Raw genomic sequence first — 19,213 nt, forward strand, 5'->3', positions numbered from 1 at the left:
CGGTTGATGCTATGTGAATAGAGGCAAGGATGTTAGTAGTAAGAACGTTTAGTTAACGAACTAGTTTTGTTTGTACCACCTAGACTGTAAAACAATGATAGAACGAAGAAATGTAATATAATGTAAATTAGTTTGTAATGTTTCTTTATAAACAATGTGTTGATACCAGAGGTGTCTGTTACATTCCCGTTTTACGCTTCCGCATTGTGCTAGTCAGGGTGTGACAAAGAATCAACAGAAATGATGAGTCAAAAGTCCATACGTATGCAAAGTCAACCGGTTATGAGCGTATCTTCAACCAATAAGCAAAAACCGAAGAATTTGAGGAGGGTCAGAGGAGGGTGACGGCTGAGAGTAGTGTTTTAGGGTTTAGGGATAATTTGTGGTAGAGAAATAATGATATGTTTATATAGGATACACTAAATCGATCTAGATATAACAACTTACTCGTTTAAGAACCGAATGTGCCTTTAATGATTAAATCAATGTTATAAGCAGTAAATTTCGTTTTTGATCAAGGGGTTATGTATATGGACTTGTATTTTAGTTTTATTAGTTTTCTTGGAACTTAATTCACCCAATTAATGTCTAAAATAAGTGATTTGCATGCTAAAAACGAATTAGGAAACAAAATAATCAATTAATAACAAAATCGAACCAATTAATAATAAAAATTCGTTTTTAATATTTAAGGTAAGAAAATGGACATGTTATAATATTATATAACTTATCTTGGGGCATAAGTTTCGATATTTGGGTCAAAAATAGTCCCTGTACTTTTATAAATGCGATTTTTAGCCGTTTTAACTGATTTAAATGTTTTTAAGAACTATTTGGCATAAATGAAAGTTATGAAATTATAAAATAAGTTAAACCAAGTTAAATATCAATAAATACAAGTTTTAAATAGTTCAAAAGATCATAATTACATTCTCGAATCGGTTTAAACAAATACGAAAAATCCGAAATGTTACAAGTAGGTGTTTAGAGATGATGGCTAGCCGTTAGATGATCTGATGGCTCAATGAATGTTTTATTATTAAAATAATGTAAATCATGGTTTTGTTATCCAAACACTTTTGTACAAATCAGTGGGTGTTTTAAAATCCCGTCTTTCGAATATAATAATATTTTAACCAAGTCTTCTGCTTTACAACCTTAAACTCTGATATATTTACAAAACATGTACCAACTTATAAGTCACACGCCTAGGCCCTAAGTCGGGGTGTGACAATGATTTTATTTGTGTAAATTGAAAATTCAAACAGACGAATTGAAACACAGTTTCGTCGCTTGGATCACTATTTCGAGATAAGTTTTACTTTATTCGACTGGTATTTTTTTCCGATAAAAAGCCCATAAATATCGGTTTTAAATTCGAAAAAGACTTAACGACGGTAAGCGTTTTTTTTAACAGAGGTCTATTGATAGAAAATTAGTCAAAAGGTTGGACTGCTGACTTTTAAAGGTGAGATTATAATATACAAAATTTGAGATTCTTTATTTCCAATTTGCTTTTTTTTTAAAAAATATTTTTACATTAAGAATATTCTTATATGATTACAAAAAGTATAAGAAGAATATATAGAATTATTAAGGAAATCCACGCGAGAAAACTAAACAGAATCATAATCAATGTGATATAAGATTTTCATTTGTATTTTATTATTTTATGTTAATAAAAGGTGGTATATTGTTAATTTATAAACAATTATTATCCATTTCTATAAAATTTAGAAATAATACACTTTTTTTAGCATTAAGCAGCACACTACATGTAAGGATGAAAAATGAAAATACGGAGCTTAAAAAGCAAATAAACGACAGAGGTGAAAGGATCACATGTAACTCAAATTTGATTTTTACAAAGAAATGAAAAGAAAAAAAAAATAATTTTGGGTTTATATAACGACATAAAAAGCACGCACAAAAACCAAATAAATAGGTAGGAAAGAGATAAAGAGCGACTGAGCATGTGACTTTAAAAAGAAGCTAGTCATGTGGTGTAATCTAACAAAAAATTAAACTATTTAGTTTTATTAAAAATATAGTTTATAGTTTTAAAATTAAGTCTATATAAATACCTCCATACGCTTATGCTATTTACCATCGCAACTCTCTCTCTCTCTCTCTCTCTCTCTCTCTCTCACACACACACACTCTCACTCTCTCTCTCTCTAGGTGAAGATGAACCCTTCCATGAAGATGTTTGCAACAATATTGCTTTTCATTGTGGTTCTAACGGCAAATGGTAATTTAATCACTGGTCGATAATTTAAATATATATGTAATATCTTTGAACATGATGATTTTGTATATGATCATTACTAACATTAGTTACAAACATTTGTGTTTAACAGAACTGGGTGGTCCGATGGTGGTGGATGCCGGGACATGCGAGTCTCAAAGCCACAAGTTCAAGGGCGATTGCTTGAGCGACAACAATTGTAGTCTTGTGTGCAAAACTGAGGGGTTTAATAATGGAAGGTGTTGAACTGATGGTGGTAAACTCCATTGTATGTGCACAAAACCGTGTTAAGGAGATTTATAACATGTTTGTCGTCGTTTGACTTGTGTTTAGCTTGCCAGGTCTTTGTAGTGTATAGGTGTTGCCTCAATGATCAAGTTTTTTCTTAAGTTTATGTATGACTGGTTTCTGAAAGAAAAAAAAAGTTGAAGATTAGTAGAAAGAAAAATTGAAAGAAAAAGGTAATCTTAGATAATTAGTATAGTAATAAGAAAAATAACATAAAATATTATTTAATACGACTAAGAAAAATAATTATTTTATTAAGTATATGTAATTATTTATACTACAATAATGAATCTAGAGAATCACTTTGCGCAACTATATTGTATTCACGTATTATCATAAAACTCAAACTAAATCACGTCAAAATATCATATATATATATATAGGTTAATTATCTATTTTATTTTCAAAATATTAGTCATTATAGGAAAACATTTTTTTTATATATGAACATGAAATAAGTAAATCAAATTTGTTCTTGTTTATAGTTTTAAAGGTAAAATAAGTATGAAAACTATTGTTAAACTCTCCCAAAAAAGTGATATAAAATTAATGATTCATGGAATGTGTAAATATAATAAACGACCGTGATTCACAAAGTGCGAAGAATATAAGAGAGAAATATAATTCAAGAAAAAGAAAGAGCTTTTATTTTATTATATTTAGAAAGTGGTTTATGTCTAAGAAAAGGTCTTTTAGTATATCATTTTCAAATTTGTTTTGATTTTACATAACTTTTGGTAGAATTCTGTAAATAATATAAAAATTGCAAGTTTAGTTTTCAATAAAACACAAAAAAACTAGTAGACATGTGCACTTATTGACGTAGCTTACACCCTAGCATGATAAGGGGTGGCATAATTGACGACTCTGCTCCAAATCGTCATTAACTTAACTAGTCTTGTAGTCATATTCATTTCTCTGTTTCTTTCCATAACACATAACCATACATCACAATATGGCTAACCATTTATATAATCACAATGCGCATGACATTACATATGCTTATAGTCCCATCATAATAAACATAATTGTCTTCAAATTGATAAGAACTTATAAGTTTGTAGAAACTTATATAGTCTTGTAGTCATATTCATTTCTTTGTTTCTTTCCATAACACATAACCATACATCACAATATGGCTAAACATTTATATAATCACAATGCGCATGACATTTATATGCTTATAGTCCCATCATAATAAACATAATTGTCTTCAAATTGATAAGAACTTATAAGTTTGTAGAAACTCATATAGTTTGTTAAAATTTCTTCACTCTTGAGCTGCAATCTCATTAAGAATATTTTCCTGGCAAATTAAAAATAAATAATCTCACCTTTTGTGTGTTGATTGATAATAATCTAACATTTAAAAATTTATGCCAACAGTCCAACCTTTCAATTATTTTTTATTCTCAATGGACCTCTGTTTTGAAACACTTAACGTCGTTAAGTGTTTTTCCGAATTTCAAACCAATGTTTTAGGGCTTTTGATTGGAAGAAACTCATGATTCGACTAATCTAAATTTATATCGAAACAGTGATTCAAATGACTTTATTTGTGTTAATTGAAAATTCAAAAACACGAATTGAAACAAAGTTTCGTCGTTTGAATCACCGTTTCAAGATAAGGCTTACATTATTCGGCTCGTATTTTTTTTCGATCAAAAGCCCTAAAATATCGGTTTTAAATTCGGAAAAAACTTAACGATGGTAAGCGTTTTTTTAAGAGAGGTCTACTAATAGAAAATTAGTCAAAAGGTTGGACCGCTGACTGAGATTTTTAAAAGTGAGATTATAATTTATAAAATGTGAGATTCTTTTTTTCCAATTTGCCTATTTATATTTAAAATATTTTTACGCTACAATTTAAATAAGAATATTCTTACATGTTTACAAGAAGTATAAGAAGAATATATAGAATTATTACGGAAATCCAAGCGAGGAAACTAAACCGAATCATAATCAATGTGATATAAGATTTTCATTTGTATTTTATTATTTTTATGTTAATAAAAGGTGGTATATTGTTAATTTATTATCGATTTATATTTAATTTAGAAATAACACACTTTTTTTTAGCATTAAGCAGTCCAGTACGTGTGAGGATGAAAAATGAAAAGGCCAAGCTTAAAAAGCAAGACAACGACAAACATGTTATAAATCTTCTTAACACGGTTTTGTGCACATACAATGGAGTTTACCACCATCACTTCGACACCTTCCACTATTAAACCCCTCAGTTTTGCACACAAGACTACAATTGTTGTCGCTCAAGCAATCACCCTTGAACTTGTGGCTTTGAGACTCGCATGTCCCGGCATCCACCACCATCGGACTACCCAGTTCTGTTAAACACAAATGCTTGTAACTAATGTTAGTAATGATCATATACAAAATCATCATGTTCATAGATATTACATATATATTTAAAGTTATCGACCAGGTGAATAAATTACCGTTTGCCGTTAGAACCACAATAAAAGAGCAACATTGTTGCAAACATCTTCATGGAAGGGTTCATCTTCATCTAGAAAGAGAGAGAGAGAGGGTAAAAATTGTGATGGTAAATAGCACGACCGTATGGAGGTATTTATAAAGACTTAATTTTGGAACTATAAACTATATTTTTAATAAAAGTAAATATTTTAACTTTTTGGTTGATTACAGCACATGACTAACTTCCTTTTAAAGTTTTTAAGGTCACATGCTCAGCCACTCTTTATCTCATTCCTAACTATTTATTTGTTTTTTTGTGCGTGCCTTTTTGTCATTATATAAACCTAAAATTATTTTTTTTTTCTTTTCATTTCTTTGTAAAAATCTAATTTGAGATGCATGTTGATCATTTCACCTCTCTCGTTTATTTGGTTTCTGTGTAGCTTACTAGGTCTTTGTACTATATCAGCGTTGCCTTAATGATCAAGTTTTCCTTATGTTTATGTATGGTTAGTTTCTGAAAAAAAAAAGTTAAAGATTAGTATAAAGAAAAGGATAAACTTAGATTATAGTATAGTAATAAGAAAAGTAACATAAAATATTATTTAATATGAATAAGAAAAATAATTATTTTATTAAGTATATGTAATTATTTATACTACAAATATGAAAATAGAGAATAAGTTTACGCATCTATATTGTATTCATGCATTATCATAAAACTCAAACTAAATCACGTCAACTATTATATATATATCATATCATATTTTGGTTAATTATCTTTTTTATTTTCAAAAAAATTAGTCATTATAGGAAAACATTATTTTTATATATGAACATGAAATAATTAGATCAAATTTGTTGTTGTTTATAGTTTTAAAGGTAAAATATTATTTAATATGAAAACTATTGTTAAAATCTCTCAAAAAAGTGAGATAAAAATAATGATTCATGGAATGTCTAAATATAATAAACAACCGTGATTCGCAAAGTGCGAAGAATATTCGCAAAGTGCGAAGAATATAAGAGAGAAATATAATTCAAGAAAAAGAAAGAGTTTTTATTTTATTATATTTAGAAAGTGGTTTATGCCAAGAACAGGCCTTTTAGTACATCATTTTCAAATTGGTTTTGATTTTACATAACTTTTGGTAGAATTCTGTAAATAATATAAAAATTGCTAGTTCAGTTTTCAACAAAACACAAAAAAACTAGGAGACATGTGCACTTATTGACGTAACTTACACCCTAGCATGAAAAGGGGTGGCATAATAGATGAATCTGCTCCAAATCATCATTAACTTAACTAGTCTTGTAGTCATATTCATTTCTCTGTTTCTTTCCATAACACATAACCATACATCACAATATGGCTAACCATTTATATAATCACAATGCGCGCATGACATTACATATGCTTATAGTCCCATCATAACAAACATAATTGTTTTCAAATTGATTAGAACTTATAAGTTTGTAGAAACCCATATAGTTTGTTAAGATTTCTTCACTCTTAGAGCTGCAATTTCATTAAGAATATTTTTTTGGCAAAGTAAAAATAAATAATCCCACCTTTTGTGTGTTGATCGATAATAATCTAACCTTTAAAAATTTATGCCAACAGTCCAACCTTTCTATTATTTTTTTCTCAATGGACCTCTGTTTTGAAACACTTAACGTCGTGAAGTGGTTTTCCGAATTTTAAACCAATGTTTTAGGGCTTTTGATCGGAAGAAATGCACGATTAGACTAATTTAAACTTATATCGAAATGGTGATTCAAATGGCTTGATTTGTGTTAATTGGAAATTCAAACACACGAATTGAAACACAGTTTTGTCGTTTGACTATTTCGAGATAAGTTTACATTATTAGACTCATATTCTTCTTCTGATAAAAAACTCTAAAACATCAATTTGTAATTCGGAATTAAACTTAACGACGCTAAGCGTGTTTTTAATAGAGGTCTATTGCCAGTCATTTGGTGTAATCTACCAAAAAAATGAAACTATTTAGTTTTATTAAAAATATAGTTTATAGTTCCAAAATTAATTCTATATAAATACCTTACGCTCATGCTATTCACCATCACAACTCTCTCTCACACACTCTCTCTCTCTTGATCTCTCTCTCTCCCTCTAGGTGAAGATGAGCCATTCCATGAAGCTATTTGCAACATTGTTGCTTGTTGTTGTGGTTCTAACAGCAAACGGTAATTAATTCACCTAGTCGATATCTTAAAAAATATATTTAATGTTTATGAACATGATGATTTTGTATATGATCATTGCTAACATTAGTTACGAACATTTGTATTTAACAGAACTGAGTGGTCCAATGGCGGTGGATGCTGGGGCATGCGAGTCCCAGAGCAAGAAGTTCAAGGGCGACTGCTTGAGTGACAACAAACTGTAGTATTGTGTGCAAAACTGAGGGGTTTGATAGTGGAAGGTGTCGACTGATGGTGGCAAACTCCATTGTATCTGCACAAAACCATGCTAAGAAGATATCTAACATGTTTCTCGTCGTTTGGCTTGTGTTTAGTTTACTAGGTCTTTGTATTATATTGGTGTTGCCTCAATAATTAAGTTTTCCTTATTTTTATGTTTGGTTGGTTGAATACCAAAAAAAAAAAAAGGTAGAAAGAGAAATTAAAATAAAAATATCAACTTGGATAATTAGTAAAGTAATAACAAAACAACATAAAAAAATTACTTAATACGAAATGTAACTATTTTATTAAGTATATCTAATTGTTTATACTATAAATATGAAAATAGAGAACTCCTTTACGCATATATATTGTACTAGGTTTTATCCCCTGTATTACGGGGGTTGTTTTATATTTTTCGTTCTTTAATATTTATTTTTTGGATTTTAAATTTCTTTATTTTAAAAAAGTTAATAATATACTTAGGTTATGTTTGGGATTCCTTATTTGCACCTCCTTTTGACTTGTATAGGTTGTTTTTGATAAGCTACTCCCTCCAAACTTATCAAAACCTCCTTTTTCCTTCTTTAAAAACTTAAAAAAGTCACATTATCCAACACCTTTTTAACTTATAAAAGTTAATAAGTTACAAGAAGGAAAAAATAAGAAATCCCAAACACTCAATTAGGGTTTGATGATGAAATGGTTTAACAAATAAATAATATGTTATAACCCGTTTAAATGCTATCTGGATTTGATGGCCCATGACCCGCTTAATTTTTAATGAGATGTTATAACCCGTTTTTAAGAGCTATCTGGGTTTGGTGAGACCCATACCCATGAATTTGGGTCAAATGCATGAAAAGCCTCCATTTACAAATAAAGCAATCTGGTGGCTTGAGAGAATTTATGGAGCAATCAAAGAGTTTTTAAAGGCTTTTGTTTATATATATTATAGATTCATATATTGCGGCGGGTGTCCCGACTTATGTTAGATTCAATTTTCTTGTGTATTACCAGTCATCTCGTTCATGGTTTAAAACGATCTCTAGTACATTAATTCCATCTATTATTGGTTCCTACGTCAACTATATATTACTTTGACGTTATGAAGTTGATGGTTTCATTGTACCTGTACACGAATTGTTCATATAATCTCGATTTGAATGGAAAAAATGTAATTTGACGTTAATAAAAACCAAGTCATTTTACAAAGAAAGGAGGCAATAAAAGTAGCTAAACCCCAGAACCAATGGCCTATGTTGCCATGTTGGAGTGGAGATTTCATTTTGATTTTGGTTTCACTTCTGTTCAACTGTTTAGGATTTTTAGTTTTATTTCGGTACGATTGTAGTTTACTTGGAAACTTACTTGAGTATAGAGGATGGAGCAAACACAGGAGTATCGTTGATTTGGAAGTCGATAGGAAAGACCGTTTACATTTGTTGTTGCCTGATAAGTCAATAACTTGCAAATCACTCATTCAGAATATATCATTACATATTAAAAATTGAAATAATTATTAGATCACATTTAGGATCAAAGTTTAAAGAAATACTAAAATACGAAGTTCAAAAAATGCAGGACACTGTTTTTTAAGAAAAGTTCACTTACGTCGTACTCATAGTGTAAACCCAAATCACTCTCAGAACTGACAAGGTAGCTTATCCGAGGCAAGATCTGTTGACCCCTCTTATGATAGCGAGACAAGCATGGATAAACACATGTCAATTCAAACACAAGTGCATAACAATCAAAGAATGTGCAATACTATGATCACAAATATAAGGAATTCATGTGAAGTTAATACCAACATACAAACATACTTGAAAACATAGTCTGCCATAGCAGTCTAGTGAAGTTGCACTGGAAACCAATCATGGGAAAATTCATGCTAATCTAACAATAAAAAGATCAGAATAGCATACTTGTAGTGTACTCCAGTTTGCCAAATAGAGCAGGAAAAACTTACAGTGGTATATAACCGAGACGAATCCATATTCAAGCTTTGAAACGAAGGCCAGACATATTACATAGAATGTCAAAACTGAAAGGATAACCTTTTAATTCAGAATCTCATTTGTACAAAAGGAGATATACTAAGCATTTATGTCATTTTAGTTCAACTGATGTAGGGCTGGATGCATAGTCTTGACCCAGGGAAGACTTTTCGAGCTTCTCTACAGCTTTAAACCCACATCAACTCTGCAGTATCAAGACACCGACTCCACCTTATTGATTTATTCATGTTAGATCATTACATTTGAGGGAAAACTTAAATAAGCTTCATCATAAATATCCCACAATTGATCAATAAAACCCACTGTTAGATTTGTTGAGTTGTATTCATGAAAAATATTATACAGAACAAAAAACCATAGCCGCCAGGAGAGATTGAATTCACAATAACATAGTAAAGAAGACAGTTTACATAAAACACACTATGGGTCAAAAAATATATATATAACAAAACACAGTGAGGATATACGTTTTATCCCCAAATTAAAAACCATAAAAAATGAGTTAAAATTAGCAAAAAAAAACCACATTGTAACTTGAGGGTAATGGCAATCATTCTTAGAATAATCATTCGAAAACATCTGGGCAGCTAAATATTACTATTATTAACTACAACTCTTCAATATGCTAAAAAGTTTTAATCTATTTTAGAAAATGAGACAGAAAGATGGAAAAACCCTATGCACAAATCCTAAAAAGTAAGAAATATAGAGAACAAAAAAGTGGCAAACGTAAAAACCAACTCCTAGCAATACCTGGGTCAAACGTAAAAATCAACTCCTACATCCCGATAGAAAATGTCATGGCACACCTCAATTGACACCAAAAAACTATGTGAGCAATATCAAGGTCTCATACTTTTGACCTGAAATATCAAGATTCAAGATTTTGAGGAGGCAATGAACACCCACAAGGTGTAGTGACCATTAGAAAAACATAAGGAAAACTGTGCAGCCGGGCTATATGCCATTCTCATTTAGAACAAAATTTAAAAAATGCGTTTCACTATTTGTTGTTGCCTATATACACATCAAAACTTTTAATTTAAAAGTTACCATGTCGTATCAGATTCGATCCAATTCAAGCCAACACAAACAACTGCAAAAAAAAAATCCATTCCACCAATCATAACATGAATTAACACAAAATATTTAAATCCAACTTGGCAGATGCTATTGTTCTCAAATATTTTTTTAAATCTAACTGTGCGTTTTTAAATGTATCAGACCATTTTTTAAGATATTCGCCAGCCCGGCTCGATAACATTATAAGCAAACGAACATTAGCAAGAAGGTTTGTTAATTTAGTTAAATAAAATAAACATGAGCATGCCTCTTTCATTCATTTATGATCCTCAATGTTCGGTCATTTGTGTTTATTTATGTTCGTTAGTTTACATTTGTTAATATAATATATGCATATAATTTTTAACAGTTATGGGTTCCCACAAGAGTTTCCATGTGTGGTTGCCAACACCAGACATGGGCGGGCCAACAATGCTAATTAGTTGGCTTTTAAATCACAAATCAAAATATGTTTGCAAGCATTGAAGCTAAAATTAAACTCACATTAACACAGCAGCAGCAGGACATCCAAACTTATTTGTTTCCAAAGAAGTAACCATGGTTAATCCCAGATTAAAATAAGCCATGCACGCCTTCCTCTTATCCATGTCTTTTGGAATTTAAAGCCTTCGATTCATGAACCCTACAAATGCAATGACCTGCAATGCGTATTCTGTCAGGTGGCGATTGGGTTTATAGTGGTACCAGCATTTTAGTATAATAGCAAAAATTATATTCATGATATTTTACGATACACAAAAATAGTAAATTTATATAACCAAAAAAAGTAAATTAACAAAAATTGAGCACTGCTATGGTTACAAGTTTCTAGAACCTAACCCGAGTCCAGCAGAACCGAATTGAGCAATGAATCCAATGCCAAAACTGTTGACCAGTAGAATCCCCGAAGGCCCGAACAAAACACGGACCCTGAAATCATGTCATACAATCTGTAGTATCATGCCAATTTTTGTTCCAACTCTTTTTGCCATCCCTAATCACTAAAAAAATGGAATTAGCCATTAAAATCTACAATCGTTGTAAATAACCAAACATATAGATAAATGAAAAATGATACTATACTAATAAAGGTTACGGATTTAGAAGACGTCTGCCAAACTCGCAAACAAGATCATGGGAAACAACAGTGGTCATAAAGCCGATTTGAGTCGTTTCACACATTTCAGATTTGATCTATTTGAAACGTTTCATATATGACCCATTTGATTATGTCATATTTGACCAATTCGACTATTTCAGATTTGACCCATGCATGATTTCTTTTATGATTCAAAATCAAGCTATGGCTTTTGTATTAGCTTCTCACCTATATATGTATTTAGATGGTGAATTTTGAATCCGACTCAGGTTCAGGTCCAGTATTAGCCTCACAACATTTCGAAGCTACAATGAAAATAAAAAATACACCATCAATACTTAACCAAAATTACAGTGGAAAATCCCCCAATAGCAACAACGAAATCAATCAACAATGCACAAACAAAGTGTAGTACTTGCATGACGATGATTAGTACTTACTACTGAACAGAGCAGTCTACTATTTGATGATTTATGGTAGCATTAGTGATTGGGATTTCATTAATCAATGGGGATAGGAAGGGTCCCCGATGAGTTAATGAAATTACTGACCATAATGGATGAACAATTGGGATTTCAATAATATTTATTGCAGTTGAAGGTTATGGTAACGTTCGTCTGAAGATCAATTGTAACGTCGCCGGATGAGTTGAAAGTTGTCGGCCGATGACCTAGTAATCAATTTTAACGGCATTAAATGTAAGCAACGTCTGAAAATTCTTAAATTACTGATTTGTCCATCTAAAATGCTTTATAGCTAAAAAATATAGATATCTCTTTTATTTTCAAAAAATGTGTCACTATATGAAAACAAATTTTTTTTTTTGATATATGAGCATGAAATGTGTACTTTAAATTTGTGCCTGATTATAGTTATGAAGATAAATGTTATTTAATATGAAAACTATTGTTAAAATATCCTAAAAAAATTATATAAAAATAATGATTTATGGAATGTATACAAATAAGAAACGATCGTGATTAAGTGTTTCGTTGTTTGGATCACCATTTCGAGATAATTTTTATATTAGTCAACTCGTATCCTTCCGATCAAAAGCCCTAAAACATCGGTTTGAAATTCGAAAATAAACTTATGACGCTAAGTTGTATTTAGAGGAGATCCATTATGAGATAAAGAATTACTTTAGGCATCTATTTTGTATTAATGTATTATCACAAAACTTTATATAATAACTAAATCACGCTCTACTTTTATATATATATATATATAGAGGATCCTAAGAGAATCATTGACAAATTAAGAACTTTGAGAACCATTTTAGACCACTAAAAAGAATCTCTAAAAAATTTTTTAAAAATTATAAAACAAAAAAAAACGAAAATTTTAAAAAAGTAAAAAAACCAAAATTCTTATATTTCATTCCCGTTTCATTAAAAAAAACCGAAATTTTTTTTCTTTTTAATTCGTATTATACCTATACACATATGTATACTTTCATTTAATCTCTAGTTACATAATGTACACATATGCATATTATCATTTACCTTAAATTATACATATGTGTATAGGAAAAAAAACTAAAAAAAACGTAAATAAGAAAACGTAAAAAAACCAAAGTTCTTATTTATCATCCCGGTTTCTAAAAAAACGTAAAAAAAAAGTTATCGGTTTAGCTAAATTATACATATATGTATAATATGTACATATATGTATAATTTAGCTAAACCGATAACTTTTTTTTTTACGTTTTTTTAGAAACCGGGATGATAAATAAGAACTTTGGTTTTTTTAGTTTTTTTATTTTTGTGTTCTTTTTTGTTTTATGATTGTTTTTATTTTTGGGTTTTTTTGTGGTTTAAATGGTTCTCACAGTTCTCAATTTCCAAAAAGTTCTCACATGATCCTGATCATATATATATAGAGAAAGGTTAAAATAAGAAGTAGAATTATCCTAGGAAGTGTAAGAAGTGTTTTCAACTATTAGATCAAAATATCCAGTCAAGGGCAAGATTGTAATCAACCAAATGTTTTTAATTATGTTAATTTCCTTTATATTAATCACAATCAGTTACAATAATTTATTAATTATAGTAATCATAATATTTTATGAAATCATTAACAAAAAAAAACGCATCATATACAACAACCATACGTAAGTCATCCTTCTTTTTTCTCATTATTCCATCGCCGATCGTATCATCATTCTTCATTAATCCATCGCCGATCGTACCATCATTCTTCATCTTCAACATGAGTAATTTCAAGGATGTTGATGAATTAGGTAAACTTGAATACGTTAACCACATTTAATTTTTATTTCATGTTATATAATCATCATATTTGTTCTTCCTTTCTACCCTGTGTCGATATCCATTAATGGTGTAAAGAAGGAGTTTTTTAAATTGTTTTCGATGTGTATCATTTTTTTAGGTGTTATGGTTATTTTGTCATCCTTTCACACGATTGTCAACAGTTACAGTCTGTTATACGATGATGTGTTTTTCACTCCCCTTAAATGTTGAACATCTACTTTGTCAAAATACCAATCCAAGTCATTTTATCACCTTGTAACTGTGTTTTTTTATTTCTACGTATAAATTGTGTGATTGTAACCAATGCAAATATTTTGTATCAGTTGGTGTGTTTTACAAATTTAGGTAATATTAAGATGCTATAACACTTTTGATTTTGTCTCCTTGTAACTGTGTTTTTCTTTCTACGTATAAAATTTCAGATTAAATACATTCTCGTCATCTGTGTGTATTTTAGTATTCGTATGTTGTCATTTTGTTTATGGTTTTTTCTTGTTTTAAATGTATGTTTTTAAATATCAATGTCTTGTGTGGGCTCTGTGTTGTGGAACTTAATTGTTTTTACCTTCAATTATAACTTTTTATGGTTTGTTATATCCGATTATAGATCCACCCGCGTACAAGGAAGTTGGAATTCAGCACGTATCTCAATTATAACTAGTGTCTGCGTCAATAAAACCTAACGAAGGAATGCACTTTGAAAATCTGCAAGCCGTAGAGTCTTTTTACAAAAGATACGCTTAGCTGGCGGTTTTTCTATCAGGAAAGGAACACAGTGGGTGGACACAAATGTTGTTCTTTTGAAGTATTTTGTTTGCACTAAGGAAGGCTCAAGAACTCTTAAGGAAGTGGACATCTTAAGTGAAGAATTCAAAGGGAAAAAACAACGTAGGAGGCCATCACAAAGAACAAATTGTGAAGCCCAAATAAGGTTAATTTTAACGGCCAACGGCAAGTATAGGGTCAAATATTTTGGTGAAGCACACAATCATCCATTTGTTGATGAAGACGATATCCACTTCTTGACTTCTGCTCGCGAGCTTACTTTTACCCACAAAAAGATGTTAGATGATCTTGCTAATATTAACATTGGTCCGGTAAAAGCTTTCAACATTATGAGGACCATGTATGGTGGGTTTGATAAAGTAGGCACAACCAAGTCTGACTACAAAAACTACAAAAGAAGTATCAACTTATATATTGGAGACTACGATGTTGAGATGGCTGTTCAACGTCTTATGGTGAAGAAAGATTTTTGTCCCAATTTCTCATGTGATTATTCAACTACAGCAGACGGGGCGTTAAAGGGTTTATTTTGGGCCGACGAGCGAGCCAAGATGAATTTCTACGTCTTTGGTGATGTTTCATTTGATGCAACATATCGTCATAACAAGTAATATTATTGACAACCAAAAATGCTATGTCTTTTTTGTGTTTTATTTATTCATTCATTTGTTTTACAGGTATAACTTGATTTTTGTTCCATTTACTGGAATTGACAACCATAATAGGAATGTTACCCTTGGTGCGGCGTTGCTTGGATCGGAAACCGCAGAATCTTACACTTGGTTGCTGAGTTGTTTTAAGAAGGCTTTTGGTTTTGCACCAGCAGTTGTTGTAACTAACCAAGATCCCGCCATGAAACGTGCAATTGGAGACGTTTTTCCTAATTCTAGGCATCGGCTCTGCATGTGGCATATTATGGATAAGTTGTTCGGGAAGGTATGAGAGAACTTTTTTTTGTTTATGTTGTGTATTGTTACTGTATATAGTTTGTTGATTGTGTTATATTATGCCATTATATTATTTCAGATTGGATCCGGCCTTTGCAACACCACAGATTTTAAGACTCGATTGTGTGATATTGTTTGGACCGACTCAATAACACCTGAAGTGTTTGAAAAAGAGTGGGCTTCAATAATGGATGACTTTTAGTTAAACGACCACACTTGGCTAAAAGACATATTCCACATTAGAGAGTCATGGATTCCTGCTTACTATCGTGAAGAAACCATGTCTGGTCTGATGCGTACTTCATCCAGATCAGAGAGCAAGAATCATTTTTTTGGCAAGTTTTGTAACCCACGTTGCACTTTGGTTGAGTTTCTGGCCCATTTCGAGACTGCATTAGATCATCAGAGACATAAGCATCGTAAGAACGATCATGATTGTAGATATATAGCAGCCGAGATATGGAGTAACTACACACTTGAGAAACAAGCAGCTGAAATGTATACGAGAACCATTTTTTTGATTTCCAATTGGAAATAAAAGTTGCTCTTCACAATTGCACTTCCATGTGTTACGTACCCGTCGATGACTTTTTGAAATTCAATATTCGTGACTTTCTACACTTGCCTGCTTCTTTTCACGAGGTATATAGGATTTTCAATATTCGTTCTTTATTATATATGTTTCCGGTTTTCTTTAATTCAACATCGTTGCTAGGTTTACTGTGTTTATCATATCTTTTTACACTTTAAATAACTATACATTGTTCGTCATGGTAGGTTATGATTCGCAACGAAGACATCACTGTTTATTGTAGCTGTAAGAGGTTCGAGCAATTCGGTTTACTGTGTCGTCACATTTTTAAAGTGCTCCACATTTTGGATATCAGGGTATTTCCCAAACAGTACATCAATCGTAGGTGGACAAAAGACGCTATGTCTAACAGCCCTATGCGGTCTATTGGTTTTGACGAGCCCAACATAGACAAAAGTACTGATGTATATCGTGTTGTTCGAGACATCAACATTGCGCACGACCATATCATAAACAAGCTGGTTGATGACATGCAAAAGTTACATCATTACCGTGACTATAACGTATCAAACTACAAAAACACACTTAACTTATTATTACCTATAACCCAACTTAATCACCCAACATAATAAACATTCATTGCGACCCATAATAACACACCGAGTAAGAAGACACCCACCTAAATAAAAAAATTTGTACTCATGGGAACCCCAACAACACAATCAGAATAGAGTAATCACACACCAAAATAACACATTGACACACTATAAAACACAACTCAAAATCATAACAGAGTAACCATCACACACCAAAACACATCGACGCACACATCACATGTTCAAAACACAGCGTCTCAGACCTTCAATTAAAAAGAATCAAACCCTAGAAATTGGGGATGATCGACTGACGGAAAACACATTGACTAATCACAACTATAGACACACCTTGAAGATTATTAGAACCATCGACGGCCTTCATTGGTGATTTGATATCCATTGTCGTCGTCTGAGATGCAAAATCGAGAAACAATTGACTATGTGATTCCCGTCAGAATATAATTCAACTTTTAGAAGATATTAGAGAGAGAATAACTATAATCAAATCATAGGCATAAAAGTAGGAGTTTCTAAACAAAAACACTTGCAGGTTTGCATGTCCAACAATTCTAAAAAGACTATACTACCCCTACCACACTTAAATTATCAAATATAAAAAAAAACACACCAAGGAAATAACACACCTCAATTCCCAGCCACTAGATTACTCCATCCAACGCACCAGATCCCTTCCTACACTTCTTAGAAGCATTTAACTTCTTATTATAACTCCACCCTATATATATATATATAGGTTTTGGCTCATTTTAGAAGTAATTTTAGAGGAGAAGTGCGAGAAGTCATTTTAGCCAATGTATATATATATGGAGAACCAAATTAACATATACCTGCACAATCTTTTAACAACCTACACAATGTATATATATTTGGAGAACCAAATTAACATACACCTACACAATATTTTAACAACCTACACAATGCATATATATTTGGAGAACCAAATTAACGTATACCTACACAAATTACGAACAACCTACACAGTTATATATTTAAAGAAACATATTAGCATATACTTACACAAAATATGAACAACCTACACAAATAAACTATTTAAATGTATTATCATAACCAGATTATCCGTATCAGAAAACTATATTAACATAAACACACAAAATTATATGTATGGGCAAAACAAGATCATGTAAATGGGCATAACCAAATTACCTAATTAACGTAACTACATAAACGTAACCAAATTATATGTAAGAGCATAAGAAAATTAACATAAACCTACCTAATATTTTTAACAGCCCACACATATTTCTAGAAGTCAAAATCGAAACCAAATTACTAATTGTCAAGGTCAATTATTAAAAAAATTGAGTATACTACCCCATTTTAGGAGCTTGAGCCTTACTATTTAAGCAATCTATATTATGAATTATTAAAAACTTTAACCTACATCAATTGGATTCCAAATGATTGACAGTGGTGTATTATTTTGTTAGCATTGATGATTTTAATAATTTTGGAATAATTAATGTTGAGAGAAGATGGTGGCTAAAAGTTTAAATATTAATTATGATAAGAAGAGTTTTAAAATTTTCTACTATGCAAAAGACTGGTGGTGTTTGTTTTTTTTATAAAAGATCTTCCTGGCCTCTTTTATCTGCAGCGCGCAGACCACACGCAGACATTGCCCTCTGCAGACTGTTTGTTTTTTCGAAGACATTTCATTAAAAAAACGTCTGCGCACCCTCTTCTTGGTGCAGACTTGGACCATAGTCTTCTAACATCTTCTAAACTCATTATTTCCATCAGATATCAATTAAGTTATTAAGTTTTGTTAATTGAATTCTTGTTAATTGATTTGTTCAATTGAGTTGTTAATTGATTAGTTTTTTTTTGTTTGTTCGATTATAATTTTACATAATTGTTCAAGTATTATTAGTTTTTAGTTGAAAAAAGTTTGTAGAAAGTTAAGGATTATAAAAAGTCTATAGAAAGTTTTTAGTTGAAAAAGGTTCGTAGAAAGTTTAGGTTTATGTCATCGGCTTGTGAGTTGTTTTAAGCTCGAGTTTTGGCTCGTTTCATTCATTATGTATGAACTATCTACTTTCGAAAACAATTGAAGAAACTTTTGGAGGAAAAAACATTCACGTAGAAAATTGTTAATGTAAGTTTTATAATTTGCTAGTTCTGATGTATAAAATTTGGATTTATATATTATTAATTGTCGCTGGATAATTTGTGTTTTTGGTATAGAGCTTATATTGAAAGTTTTAGTACTCTGCAGACGTTAAAAAACAAACAGTCTTCTTCTTGCAGAGTGCAGAGGTTTGGTCCACCTCTTCTGCTACAGATGTCTGCAGATGTGGTCCGCAGACTGCAGACATTTTACCTCTAAAAAAACAAACAGCACCTAACATATCCTTTTGTCTTAAAATCCATTAAAATGAGGAACCACAAAATTACAACATTGCCATGTTAATTGTGTGCCATAAATCAAACATAATCAGGGGTCATCATTTACT

General features: G+C 31.1%; 1 protein-coding gene across 1 annotated transcript; it reads left to right on the forward strand.

Annotated features, from left to right (window-relative positions):
* Nucleotides 1–7,119: 7,119 nt before the first annotated feature.
* On the forward strand, nucleotides 7,120–15,792 carry LOC143591072 (protein FAR1-RELATED SEQUENCE 5-like). The gene is made up of 5 exons (XM_077071388.1): nucleotides 7,120–7,183; nucleotides 7,295–7,382; nucleotides 14,621–15,250; nucleotides 15,321–15,579; nucleotides 15,670–15,792. The coding sequence occupies exons 1-5, from the start codon at nucleotides 7,120–7,122 to the stop codon at nucleotides 15,790–15,792; spliced, it is 1,164 nt and encodes a 387-aa protein (XP_076927503.1).
* Nucleotides 15,793–19,213: the final 3,421 nt, after the last annotated feature.

The sequence above is a fragment of the Bidens hawaiensis genome, unplaced genomic scaffold (genome assembly GCF_021521415.1).
Source record: "Bidens hawaiensis isolate Kalapana, Puna unplaced genomic scaffold, B.hawaiensis_p1.1 tig00039165_1, whole genome shotgun sequence".
In the NCBI taxonomy this organism is placed as follows: Eukaryota; Viridiplantae; Streptophyta; class Magnoliopsida; order Asterales; family Asteraceae; genus Bidens; species Bidens hawaiensis.

Coding starts and splice junctions, on each gene's coding strand:
- LOC143591072 (XM_077071388.1), top strand. CDS start 7,120: ATGAGCCATTCCATGAAGCTATTTGCAACATTGTTGCTTGTTGTTGTG. Junction 7,184..7,294: donor TGTGGTTCTAACAGCAAACG/GTAATTAATTCA, acceptor TGTATTTAACAG/AACTGAGTGGTCCAATGGCG. Junction 15,580..15,669: donor TGGATAAGTTGTTCGGGAAG/GTATGAGAGAAC, acceptor ATATTATTTCAG/ATTGGATCCGGCCTTTGCAA.